The 13,438-nt window shown below is 35.6% G+C and overlaps 1 protein-coding gene across 6 annotated transcripts in view; it reads left to right on the top strand.

Moving 5' to 3' along the window:
• PTPN4 (protein tyrosine phosphatase non-receptor type 4) overlaps window positions 1-13,438 on the top strand; it is a 190,545-nt gene that overhangs the window by 18,667 nt on the left and 158,440 nt on the right. For 5 of the 6 annotated variants that reach the window (XM_025001008.2, XM_059893120.1, XM_025001011.2 and 2 more), the window contains exon 2: window positions 12,512-12,666. In XM_025001008.2, the coding sequence (XP_024856776.1) occupies window positions 12,529-12,666 (138 nt within the window). In that variant the 5' untranslated portion in view covers window positions 12,512-12,528. Of the gene's footprint in view, window positions 1-12,511; window positions 12,667-13,438 lie in introns of those variants that run through there. The other variant, NM_001192946.1, reaches the window with a different exon arrangement.

Here is a 13,438-nt window from a genome sequence, read left to right on the forward strand (position 1 = left end):
CACAACTGAGTGGCTAACATTTTCACTTTCAGTTTTCACTCTTTGAATAGAATTTTCCAAGGAGATTAATATTTGGGAAATTTCAGTCTTTAATATAAGTTGGTATTCTTTTTTTTTTTTTTCTGTTTTCTTTTTAAGATACTTCTTATTGAATGGAAGTATTATAAAATATTTCACAAACTTCAAGAATTTCCAAATTGTGTAGTATGCCCAATCCATACTCATGTCAGTCCCAGTGACTTCCTACACAATCTAATAGGGAAATGGGGAATCTTCAGTGGAAAGGGTTTTGTGGTTTGGAAAAGTTCCCCCAAGTGATCTGATATTGTGACCTACCTTGCATCTGGTTATTTTTATGGTTTTTGAACTACAAAAGTTTTTGTAATTAATTTGGCAGTCATACTTGACCTGTCCTAATGTTAGGGTGTTTATACATTATTTATTCCCCATAGAGTGAACATTCTCTTTTAAAAAAATATTTGTTTCACTGTGACGGGTCTTAGCTGTGGCTCATGAGCTCCTCGTTGTGGTGTGTCTGCCTCTTTAGTTGCAGCGTGCAGGCTTCTCGCTAGTTGTGGCGCATGGGCCCAGATGCCCACCCTGTGGCATGTGGGATATTAGTTCCTTGACCAGGTATTGAACCTGCATTGGAAGGCGAGTTCCTAATCACTGGACACCAAGGAAGTCCTTAGAGTGAACATTCTTAAGGTTTTCCAAAGAAATTTTAATAGCAGTGTGGCTAATACAGACAGACCCAACCAAGAATGTTACTTAATCTAAGGTAGCTGTGCAATATCACCTCTTTATAATTTAACTATTCTGAAATTCAAAACACTTTTGAAAGTGTTTTGAAACCAGAGGTTTCGGATACAGGATTGTAGACCTGAAGCAGTTTTTATTACTACCAGTTTCCCTGGCAGACAGTGATAAATGACAGTTTGTTTTATTTTGTTTTAATAGTTAAACAATATTTAACTAATTTAAGTATTTAAAATAATTTTCTATTTACACTTTACCTAATTAAGACATCTTTAATTAGAATATCTTTTTAGTGATAGTGTAGCTAGGCTTTTAAAAAAAATTACTGATTTCATTTCTTATTGGAAACATTAAGTATTTTGTTCATTTTTCTGATAGGGTCTTAATTTTTTTTTCTTGCCCATTTGTAATATTACAGACATTAACTTATTTTTCTGTTAGTGCAGTAGCATGCTTATGACATAGTCTAAGGTTTTTGTATCCAACACATCAGTAGGAAAAGAAGCAAGGTGAAAATTCATGAACTTGTCGTGTAAGAGAGGTGACTATGTTCTTTTGCCTAATGTCCTGTCTTAGAAGTAAAAAAGCTGAGGTTTTTTACCACGGCCACCAAAGCCCTACAGTGCCTGTAGCTCCTGCTGTCTCTCTGACTACTCTCCTTGTCTACTTTTCGCAGCATGCACTGGCCTCTTTGCTCTTCCGGGGACAGGCCTGTGTGCTTCTACATCAGGTCTTCGTGCTGTTCTTCCTTCTGCCTGGAGCACATTTCAAGGCACGTGCTCCAGGCAGAGTATTCATATGACTGACTCACTCTTGCACTGCCTTTCAAGTCTGCCAAAAATGACCTTCTCAGTCATGCCTCCCCTGAGTACTGCATCTAAAATTGCTCTCTGCTCGCTCGAACATTCTCTGCTTTCTACCGTGTAACTTTTTTCTTTCCTTATTAGAAAGAAGCTTCATAAGGGCAGGAGTTTTTACCTTCTTATTTATTGATATAGTCATGTTGCTTCTCTGTATCTGGCAAATTATGGGACATTCAGTAGATAATATGAATAGGGAAGGGTTGGGGAAAGTAAAGAGTAACATTAATTAACATATAGATATTTAATTTGAGACTTTTATTTTTTATAAATTTCACAAAGTTTTATTGGTGAAATCAAAATACAGTAATTGAATATAATATTTTGTTGTATTTGGTCTAATAATGAGAAGAATGTAATTCTTCTTTATAGGATAATATTTACCTTCGGTAGAGTTCAAAGTTAGTGTCCCCTGTCATTGGGTCAATTGAGAATGTTCATCTGTAAAAATCATTCCTACCTTGTGACCCCAAAACAGTGAACAGGTTTGGTCTGTGGGCCATAGTTTGCTGACCTCTGGACTATGTGACCTTTGCCCAAATTAATGCAGATTCCTCCACAGTAGTCTTTAGTATCTTTTCACCTACAGTGGTTGCTGTTCCTCTGATGAATTGTGTTCCATTCAACTGGATTACTGTTGTTTATTGGATATTGGTTTCTGAGGCTTTTAATAATACTGTTTTAATTCTGGTGTAACTAGAATATTTTAATAAAAGCATGTGCGTTTCCAAATTTCTTCTTAAAAGTCAGTTTTTAGTATTTAGAGAGTTATTACCTAATAATGATGATGATAATATGGCTAACACTTATTAGATACTTCTGAATGTCAGGTACTGTGCTAAAAGCTTCTTGTTATCTCATTTAATCCTCATAGCAGCTCATTTTATAAATGAGGAAACTGAGGCACAGCAGTTTGGCAGCTATCAAGGTCATAAAAGTAATAGGGATTTGAGCCTTGAAACATTCTGATTTCTGAGCCCACAGTCTTACCTGTTAATCAGTGTTACTTCCCATAGTTAGTATTTTTTAGTCTTGAACTCTTTGCAGGTGACTTTCTCTTTTAATCTAACTTTATTTGTGAAAGACTAATAATCAGTTCTTTACAACAAACAGAAAGGACCCATGAAAACATGAGAGAATAAATAGGATTGTATGGTGGTATTAGGAGATGTAAAGTCAATAGTTTTCTAACTATTTGCACTTTACCTAATTAAGAGGTACCTTTTATATCATGCTCTTGATAGCTTCTCTTTTATGCTATTCTATTTCATTAAAAACATTGGTGTTTGGTCCACTAATTTGATTTCATAGCCAGTGAGTTTCAAATTATACTTTGAAAGATTTCATTAAACATTTATATGCTATCAACTCTATTGTTTGTGGTCAGTTACAAAGAAAACTACTTTCCTGAAGTAGTTGCTTTCTAAAGGAAGGATCAAAAGTCTAGAGCCCAGCATTCTCTCTTTTTTCCATCTAAAAATGCTCTACATTAAACCCCTATTCATTCATTTTGCTGAATGAATAAGAGGGGAACACCAGAGCCTCCAAAATGATACCACGTAGGCTACATGACTGGCCCTTTTTAGACAAGAAAATTTTTTTTTCATTGACTGTTGGTACTTAGGAAGGATTGGCTTTATTTTTGGAAATTTACAAAATGAAGACGGGAAGAGAGGGAGAGAACTAGTGGCTGTTGAAGTTGTTTCTGGTACTTAGGTAATGAGCTACAGACAGAAGAGAATTAGTTCTTGGAGTCACTGGGACAGCTTGTTTATATCTTTTTTTAGTATTACTGTTTCACTGAGTTATTTAAAGTCTTTTTCCCAACTGGACTGTGAGCTCATTGAGGGCAGAGATCTAGATATATATGTGTGTGTGTGTGTGTATCTAGCATCTAATGCTGTGTCTAGTAACTGGGGCTGCTGACATGTTTACATGAGTAAACAGGTGTATTGAAGACACAGGATTAGGGAACTCTTGAGGGGCCTTAGTCCCTTATGTGTTTGTATCTCACAGACACACAGGCACATAGTACTTTAAATGCTACAATGTATAAATAGGATAATGAGATGTAAAATATTAAGTAGCAGAAAATGAAAAGCCTCAGAGAAGTAAATTTGATACACAGAATGGTTCCAATTCAATTCCTGTGTTCATAGTTCACAATGATATCATATTGTAATTCAGTCGTCTTAGCAGGTCAGTAGCAGTTGAATAAAGGATATACAAAGCATGTGTGCATGCTAAGTCGCTTTAGTCATGTCTGACTCTTTGCAACCCTATGGGCTGTAGCCTGCCAGGCTCCTCAGTCCATGGGATTCTCCAGGCAAGAATACTGGAGTGAGTTGCCATGCTCTCCTCCAAGGGATCTTCCTGACCCAGGGATTGAACCCGTGTCTCTTGCGTCTCTTGCATTGTTAGGCAGGCTCTTTACCACTAGTGCCACCTGGAAAGCCCAGCTACGCAAAGGACATTTGGAAAATGCTGCCTGTACATCAGTGAATCAGTGTGCATGTCCAGTGCTCACGTCTTGGGTCATTGGTTTGTACATGGTTATCTGGGATACTTTTTTGCTGTACTATATACCATTTCTTAAATAAGCTTCCTGTGTAAGTTACTATGTAATAATTACTGTGCAGATATGTTTGGTATATTAAATATAGAGAGAAATTTTAGATCAAAACTATTGTTAAATTTGATTTTTTTTCTCCTACAGAATATCAGTATTATAGCTCATAGTTTTGATAGCACTGTCCTAAGGTAATCAGTTTTATATTACCAGCTTCAGTTCAGAGGACTGAGTGAGCCTTCACTGAATACAGTATTACAGCAGTAAGCTAAGTTATTCCAGTCCAGTACTTACAACACCAACATTTTAATTTATAGTTATATCCAGAGCATCATATATAAGAAATTAAGATTGTAATAAAGCATATGGTTCATTGGAGAACATTCTGTAGAAAATGATAACTGTAAGGGATTGTCAGCTATCCAGATAACTTTTTGTGAGTGGTTAATTGCTTCATAATTTTGGATAGCAAAGGTGTTAGTGTATCTGCTTCTTTTTATAAGTGTGAAAACAGAATTTGGAAGGCATTTCCTTTTACTTTTTCCTCACAACTTTTTATTTTGGAATATTTCAAACTTAGGGAAAAGTAGCAAGAATAGTATATTGAGTACCCATGTACCATTCATATAGATTCACCAATTGCTAACAATTTGCTACTTTGCTTCTGTATTTATATATTAAAAATTTATGAATTATTTGAAGGTTGCAGATATCATGATCATAACACTTTACTTCTAAAAATTCTATAGCGTGCAAACATTGATCTTCTAGAAATCAACACATTCTATATAACCACATGATCACACTTAAGGAATTTAGCACTGACACAATACTATAGTCTGAAATACATTCCACATTCAGATTTCTTCAATTATGTGCATGTGTAATATGTGTGTGTGTGTATATCTATATACACACACATATATGACTTTTTTTTTCTAATTCATATTTGGATCAAGGACTGCACATTGCATTTGGTTGTTACATCTCTTAATCTACAGTGCTTCCCCACCCTTCTTCTACATCCTCTCTTTCTTCTCCCTTTTTCCTCACCCTCTTCACAGTTTTGAAGACTCTAGCGGGTTGTTTTGTAGAGTGTCCTCAATTTGGATTTGTCTGATTGTTTCAATTTTTTTCATAAGTAGATTCAGCTTAAACATTTTTTGCAGGAATATTACATAGGCGCTGTGTTTTCAGTGTGTAACATCATGATGCCTGTGACAGTAATTTTGGTGAGGATAAATTTGATCATTTGATGAAGGTGGGATTTGACAGATTTCTCCATGGTAAAGGTACCTTTTCCCTATTGTAATTAATAAGGAATCAATGGGAAAATACTTTGCGATTGTATGTGTATCTTGTTCCTCAATACACCCAGTGATTTTAATATTCATTGATGATTCTTGCCTGAATCAGTTATGGTAGTTGTAAATGGCAGTTTTCTTTTTGCATTATTCAACATTTATCATTTGACATTATTTTACTAAGAACAGTTTTTTCCTCCCTCACTTAAAAAAATTAGTATCAGTTTAGACCTGTGCGTTCTTTTGTTATTCAGAGTATTATCTATTCATATTATTTATTTTGAAACTTATGTTGTCTCATTTGACTGGTGGCAGCCCCTTTTAATTTCCTCTCATGGTTTTTCATTTTTTCCCATCAGATTTTGAGGACTTCTTTACTTACTGGCACCAAATATTGATATTTTAGCCTGATATTGTATTTTCTTTGCTCCAGTTCTGGAATCAGCCATTTCTCCCAAGAAAGCCTGGTTTCTTTTAGTGGGAGTAGTACATAGGGCAGTATGTATGTTCAGTGTTATTGGAATATTTTTGCTTCTAGGTTCTAATAGTAGACAGAGATAGCAAATATATGTAAATTAATTTTTTGGGAAAAAATTTAATGGAAGTATAATTGATTTACAGTATTGTGTTTCAAGTGTACAGCAGAGTGATTCAGTATATTTGCAGAGTATACTCCATTATAGGTTATTACAAGATTATAATTATCTATCCTTGTTGCCTATCTATTTATATACAGTAGTTGGTATCTCTTAATCCCAGAATCCTCATCGTTGAATTTGTAAGCTATGGGTTTGTCATAATAGCCTTTATTATGTTGAAGTGTGTTCCCTCTATACCAACTTTGATTAGTTTTTATCATAAATGGACATTGAATTTTGTCGGATGCTCTTTCTGTATCTGTAGATGATCATGTGATTCCCCCCCCCCCCCTTCTTTTTGTTAATGTATTACACTGATTGATTTGTGGGAATTGAGCCATCATTGCATCCCGGGAGTGAGTCTCACTTGATCATGGTATATGATCCTTTTTATGTATTGTTGAATTCTGTTTGCTAATATTTTGTTGAAGATTCTTATATCCATATTCACCAGAGATATTGGCCTGTAATTATTATTATTTTTTTTGGTAGTATCTTTGTCTGGTTTTGGTATCAGGGTAATGGTATCCTCATGGAATAAATTTAGGAGTAGTCTCTTCAGTTTTTTGGAATATTTTGAGATGGCTAGGGATTAGTTGTTCTTATATGTTTGGTAGAGTTCCTGTGAATCCATTCAGTCCTGGGCTTTTGTTTGCTGGGAGTTTTTAAACTAATTGTTTCACTATTAGTGATTGGTATGTTTGCATTGATTCAGTCTTGGAAGATTGTATGTTTTAGAGATTGTATTGTATTTAGATTGTATTGTATTTAGAAATTTATCCATTTCTTCTAGGTTGTCCAGTTTGTTGGCATATAAATATCTGCAGTGTTTTCTTATGGTTTTTTGGTATCTCTGAGGTCAGTTGTAATTTTTCCTATTTCAGTTCTTATTTATTTAGGCTCTCTTTTTCTTGGTGAGCCTGACTAAAGACTTATCAATTTTATCTTTTCAAAAAATTAAAAAACGTGGCTCTTGGTGTCATTGATGTTTTCTATTGATTTTTATTTTGCTATTTCCTGTGATCCTTATTATTTCCTTCCTTCTGCTATCTTTGGATTTTGCTCTTTTTATAAGTAACTTAGGTTGTTTATTTGAGGGTTTTTGTTTGTTTGTTTCTTGAGGTGTTTGCCCTAAACTTCCTTCTTAGAATTGCTTTTCCTGTGTGCTGTAGATTTTGGAAAGTTGTGTTTTTATTTTTATTCATCTGCAGGTATTTTCTGATTTCCTCTTTGACTTCTTCATTGACTCAGTAGTTTTTTTTAATAGCATGTTGTTTAGTCTCCACATGTTTGTGTTTTCCCATTTTTCCCCCCTCTAATTGATTTGTAGTTTAATACTGTTTTGCTCAGAAAAAATGCTTTCTCTAATTTCTGTCCTTTTAAATTTGTTGGGACTTATTTTGTGGCCTAGAATGTGATCTCTCATGGAGAATGTTCCATGTGTACTTGAAAATAATATGTATTCCACTATTTTCAGATGAAATATCCTATAGATATCTATTAAGTCTGGTCTAATGTGTCATTTAAGATGACTGTTTACTTACTGATTTTCTGACTGGTTGATCTGTCCATTGATGCAAGTTGGGTATTAATGTTCCCTACTATTATTGTATTATATTGTCAGTTTCTCCATTTATATCTGTTAATATTTGCTTTTAGGTGTTCCTATATCAGTGGATATATGTTTACAAATGTTCCATCCACTTACATTGATCTGTTATTGGTATATAATACCCTTCTTTGTCTTTTGTTATAGATTATTTTAAAGTCTAGTTCCCCCAGCTTTCTTTTCATTTTGTTTGCTTGGGATACGTTTTTCCATTCCCTCACTTTCAGTCTTTGTGTGAGTACTCTTGCCCGGAAACTCCCATGGACGGAGGAGCTTAGGCTGCAGTCCATGGGGTCTCCAAAAGTCAGACACGACTGAGCGACTTCACTTTCACTTTTCACTTTCATGCATTGGAGAAGGAAATGGCAACCCACTCCAGTGTTCTTGCCTGGAGAATCCCAGGGACGGGGGAGCCTGTTGGGCTGCCGTCCATGGGGTTACACAGAGTCGGACATGACTGAAGCGACTTAGCAGCAGCAGCAGCAAGTCTCTTATAAGCAGCACGTAGATGGGTCATTTTAATCTAATCAGTCACCTCATCTTTTTTTCCTTTTTTTTTTTAAATTTAAAGTAGTTTGTATTGCATTATAGTTGCTTTGCAATGTCGTGTTAGCATCAACTATATAGCAGAATGAATTAGCCATACATATACATATATCAACTCCCTTTTGGATTTCCCTCCCATTTAGGGCACTGCGGTGCATTAAGTAGAGTTTCCTGTGCTATGCAGTATGTTCCCATCAGTTATCTATTTTATACATAGTATTGATAGTGTATATGTGTCAGTCCCAATCTCCCAATTCCTCCCATCCCACCCCTTTCCCCCTTGGCATTTGTTCTCTATGTCTGTGAGTTTGTTTCTAATTTGCAACCAAGGTCATCTATACCATTTTTATAGATTCCACATATATGCCTTAATATACTATATTTGTTTTTCTCTTTCTGACTTATCAGTGACCTTCACTCTGTAGGTCACTTTCTGCCTTACTTCACTGTCTAGGTCTATCCAACACCTTATGTCTTTTGATTGGAGTTTTGGTCAGTTGACGTTTAAAATGATTATTGTTAGATAAATACTTCTTGACATTTTTGTTGTTTTCTGCAAGTTGTTATTCTCTGTTCTTCTTAGTATAATTTCTTCCATTGTGATTTTATTTTATTCAGTGGTATGCTTGTGTTCCTTTCATTCTGATTTCCTGTGTCTATTGTAGGTTTTTGATTTATGGTTACCATGGGATTCATATGTGTTGACATATAACTATATCTACTTGTTTTAAACTGATAGTTACAGAAGTTCAAACACATTTTAGAAGATCTACATTTTTAACTCCCTTTCCCTACATTTTGTGTTTTGTTTTTTTTTTTCATTTTGTGTTTTTGAATTCATATTTTACATCATCATATTTATCCCTGAACAGTTCTTTGCAGTTATGATTGATTTTATAATTTTTGTCTTTTAATCTTCATAATAGCTTATTTAAATAGTTGATCCACAACCTTTACTATATATTTGGCTTTTCTAGTGGGGTTTTTCCTCTCCTATAAATTCTTCTTGTAGCTTTATCTTTTTTCACTTAGAGAAGGCCCTTTACTACTTCTTTTATAATTGATTTAGTGTTGATGAATTCTTTTAGTTTTTGCTTCTCTCTTCTTCAATTCTGAATGATAATCTTGCTGGGTAGAGTATCCTAGGTTGTATTTATTCCCCTTTCTGCACTTTAAATATATCATGCTACTCTCTACTGGCATGCAAAATTTCTGCTGAAAAATCAACTTAAAACCTTATTGGGGGTTCCTTTGTATGTGACTCTTTTTCTCTAGCTGCCTTTAGAATCCTCTTTGTCTTTAACTTTTGCCATTTTACTTACGCTATGTCTTGGTCTCTTTGGTTTTCTCTTTTTGGGATTCTGTGCTTCCTGTACCTAGATATTTGTTTCCTTCTTTAGGTTCAAGAATTCTTCAACCATAACTTCATCAAATATTTTCAACCCTTTTTTCTCTTTCTTCTTCAGGACCTCTATAATGTGGATAGCATATGCTTAATATTATCTTAGAAGTTCCTTCCTCATTTTTGAAAAAATTGTTTTTGTTTTGCTCCTCTGATTGAGTAATTTCCATTATTGTATCTTTCAGAGTGCTTATGGTTTTTCCTGTATCACCTGGTCTGCTGTTAATTTCCTTCTAGTGTATTTTTCATTTCAGTTATTGTATTCTTCAGCTCTGATTGATTCTTTATATTTTCTGGTTCCTTGTAAGATTTCTTACTGTGTTCATTTGTTCTTTTCCCAGTTTCAAGCATCATTCTTACTATGAATGTTTTATCCAGTAAATTATTTCTTTCATTAGTTTTTTTTTTTTTTCCCCTCCTTCTTTTCCAGGGTTTTCTCTCATGTTCTTTGATTTGAGGCAAATTTCTCTCTTCTCATTTTGGTAAACTCTCTGTGTCTATGAAATTGGGTGAAGCACATTTATCTGTCCTGGTCTTGAAGGTATATTTACATGGGAGTGTCCCTATACACTCTGCAGATGCCCTGTGACTTTGTTAGGAGAGCGGGATCTGAAGTGAGCACAGGTCACATGTTTGCTCAAGGTGGACTCACAGCTATCATCTTGGTAGGAGGTGAGACTGGAGATGAAGGTGCTGGAGCTATTCTCAGGTTTGAGCCAGAGCTGTGCTTAGTGGTTGTCACTGCCCTCTTGGGCACAGAGTCATGTCCTAACATGCTGGAGCAAAAGCCTTGAAGTCTGGGTCCAAGGTGGTTCTGTTCCCTTTAAGTGTGTTCTCTCTCCCCTCTCAGCAATGGAACTATCGTCCCAAAGGGGAACAACACTAAAACAAGAGGAGCTGGTACAGGCCAAGTCATTTGCATGGATGGTCACAGCATGCCACCCAGAGCTCAATACAGCTCCTCATCAGTTGTCTCCGTTAGTATCAGCAGTGGTTGCAGTCTCCCTATTCAAGTGCAGTGTCTTGTCCAAGCCAACTCTGTCCCCTCCAAGTGTGCACTATCCTTGACAATGCACACTAGCCTTCACACTGCTGCTGGAGCTGTATCTCACAATATTGTGTGAGTCCTGGTATGACTGCCCCCCACCCCCACCTCCTGAAGTTTTTAACTTTTAAAATTATCTACATTGAGCCTCAAGCAATTTATCAGCTGAATTCAGTCTTTCCTACCTGAGTGCTGGTTTCTGTGGCAGTTTCTGCTTCAGATCTCTGCTCCCATAAGCTGTGACTCTTTGTTTTTACCTATCTCTTCAATCTTTGCAGTTTGCCCTGTGTCCTCTCTTATGGATCTAGGAACGGTTGCTGATTTTCCCGTCTGTTCTGCCTTTTTTTTTTTTTTTGCTTGTTAGGACAGAATGAGGACTTCTGAGCTCTTTACATGTGGAACTGGAAATCACTGCCAGCCACTGTCTTTTTTTTTTTTTTAATTCTTCCACTTCATTTTTCATATTTATTTACTTACTTATTTTTGGTTGTGTTGGGTCTTAGTTGGGGTGAGTGGACTTAGTTGCCCTGAGTCATGTGGGATCTAGCTCCCTGACTGGATATCAAACCCACCTCCTCTGCACTGGAAGGCAGGTGCTTAACCACTGGACCACCAGGGAAGGCCCAGTCAGTCCCTTTTAATTGTGAATTTTACTTGGCTAGCCCCTCTCTGTCAACGTGCCAAAGCTATTTTCTTCTATACAATTTTTTATCCATATATAACATTGACATTTACTCCTAGCTTTAATCATTTTGACATAAGCAGTATGATGTCAACAGCAGTTATTGAATACCATCGATTTGAATTGCAATTTCTTTTTATTATTAATTTTTACTTATTAAATGTCTTAGTACTTATTGCTTACTCATATTTAAGAATTTTATAGAGTTGTGTTTATTTGTAGTGTAGTTTGTTTCCTTTATCCATTTGTCTTTTGAAAGAGGGAAGTTTTATGGATTTTAAAATGCAAATTTTTGAATGTCTGAAAATGGCTTTAGCTTTATTCTTTCACATGAATGCTCATTTTGAGGGAATATAATTCTGTTTCATATGATTTTCTTTCAGAACTTCAAAGCTACATTTCATTGTCTTTTAACATCATAACATGCCAAAAATGATACGATACCAGTTTTGGGGGGGATTTTTTGGTAGGCAGTTTTTGTTCCCTGTTAACTTAAAAAGTTGAGAAGCAAAGGTCTGTAGTCTTAAGATTTCTAATTTGCTTTTGTTTTCCTAAGAATAGTTCTATTAGAATTAGTTTGAATTTGAAGATAGGTAAGATGAAGGGTATAGTTATATTTAAAAAATCCCAACTAATAAACTCCCATTTTCCCCCCCATATCTTAAGCTTGAATAAAAGGAAAGCCCCTCAGAGTCAAATAACCTTCCCTCCTGTGGTCATCCTACAATATCTTTTTAATGCTTGTGTCAGTGAGTAATGCCCAGTTGCCTGGGGTAGCATATTCTCCTTCCTTCTTTTTGACTACGCCTGAATTTATGTATTTTGAGTTGGAATATAGCTTCCTCAACAATTTGTTTATTGTCTTCTTAATGGACAGTTCAAAATAAAGCTCCTCCTCCAGGCAGTTGTAATTTTAGTTTAGATGATGAGCTAAAGATGGTGTCTTCTTTTATACCTACAATTCCTATCCAGGTGTTGCAAAATTTGTAACTGCTTTTTAACTGATTGTTGAAAAGTATGTAATAACTTTGTATCTTTTTATATAAATAATTTGTATCTTCAACTGTCCCTTTATTTAATTTTTTTTTTCAACTTAGACCTTGTGTGGACAGTAATGACCTCACGTTTCCGATTGCCTGCTGGCAGAACCTACAATGTACGTGCATCAGAGTTGGCCCGAGATAGACAGCATACAGAGGTGGTTTGCAACATCCTTCTTCTGGATAACACTGTACAAGCTTTCAAAGTTAATGTAAGTATTTTATGTCTTTTTAAATTTTGGTATTTTTGTTATGAATCTGAATTTATACTAAGTTTTAAAGCTAAAATTGTTTAATTATAGTACAGTTTGAAAAGCCTTATTCAGTGAGGAAAGTCTTGTTAGTTTGGGTTTGTAACTGTCAAATACACATTCTAAATTCAAATTGGGTCTATTAAGAGGTTGACAAGCCAGCAGTGGATTATTAGTAGAGCACATCAATAGTATGTGGGTGCATGCGTGTGTGTACTCAGTTGTGTCTGACTGTAGCCTTTGAAGCTCCTTTGTCCATGAAATTTTTCCAGCAAGAATACTGGAGTGGGTTGCCTTTTCCTCTTCCAGGGCATTTTCCCGACCCATGGATTGAACCTGCGTCTCCTGTGTCTCTTGCATTGGACGCAGATTCTTTACCACTGAGGTTTTTGTAAATGTGTTTGAAAGTATGAACAGTGGCATTCCTCTTTTTTTTTTTTAATTTAAAATGATTTCAAACCTACAGAAAGGTGAAAGAATAATATTATGAATACCCACCTACCCTTTTCCTGGATTGACCTGTTGTTAACATTTTGCTTGTTTCTTTTATCTTTCTTTTTCTGTCTGTATTTTCCTAGCTTTCTGAAAGTAGGTGATACACTTTACCTGTGTTTCAAGAGCCTATTGTGTCTGTCATTCATTCGAGTCCTACTCTGTGACCCCATGGACTACATACAGCCCATCAGGCTCACCAGGCTCCTCTGTCCGTGGAATTCTCCAGGCAGAACATTGG

Source organism: Bos taurus, chromosome 2 (assembly GCF_002263795.3).
Source record: "Bos taurus isolate L1 Dominette 01449 registration number 42190680 breed Hereford chromosome 2, ARS-UCD2.0, whole genome shotgun sequence".
Taxonomy (NCBI): domain Eukaryota; kingdom Metazoa; phylum Chordata; class Mammalia; order Artiodactyla; family Bovidae; genus Bos; species Bos taurus.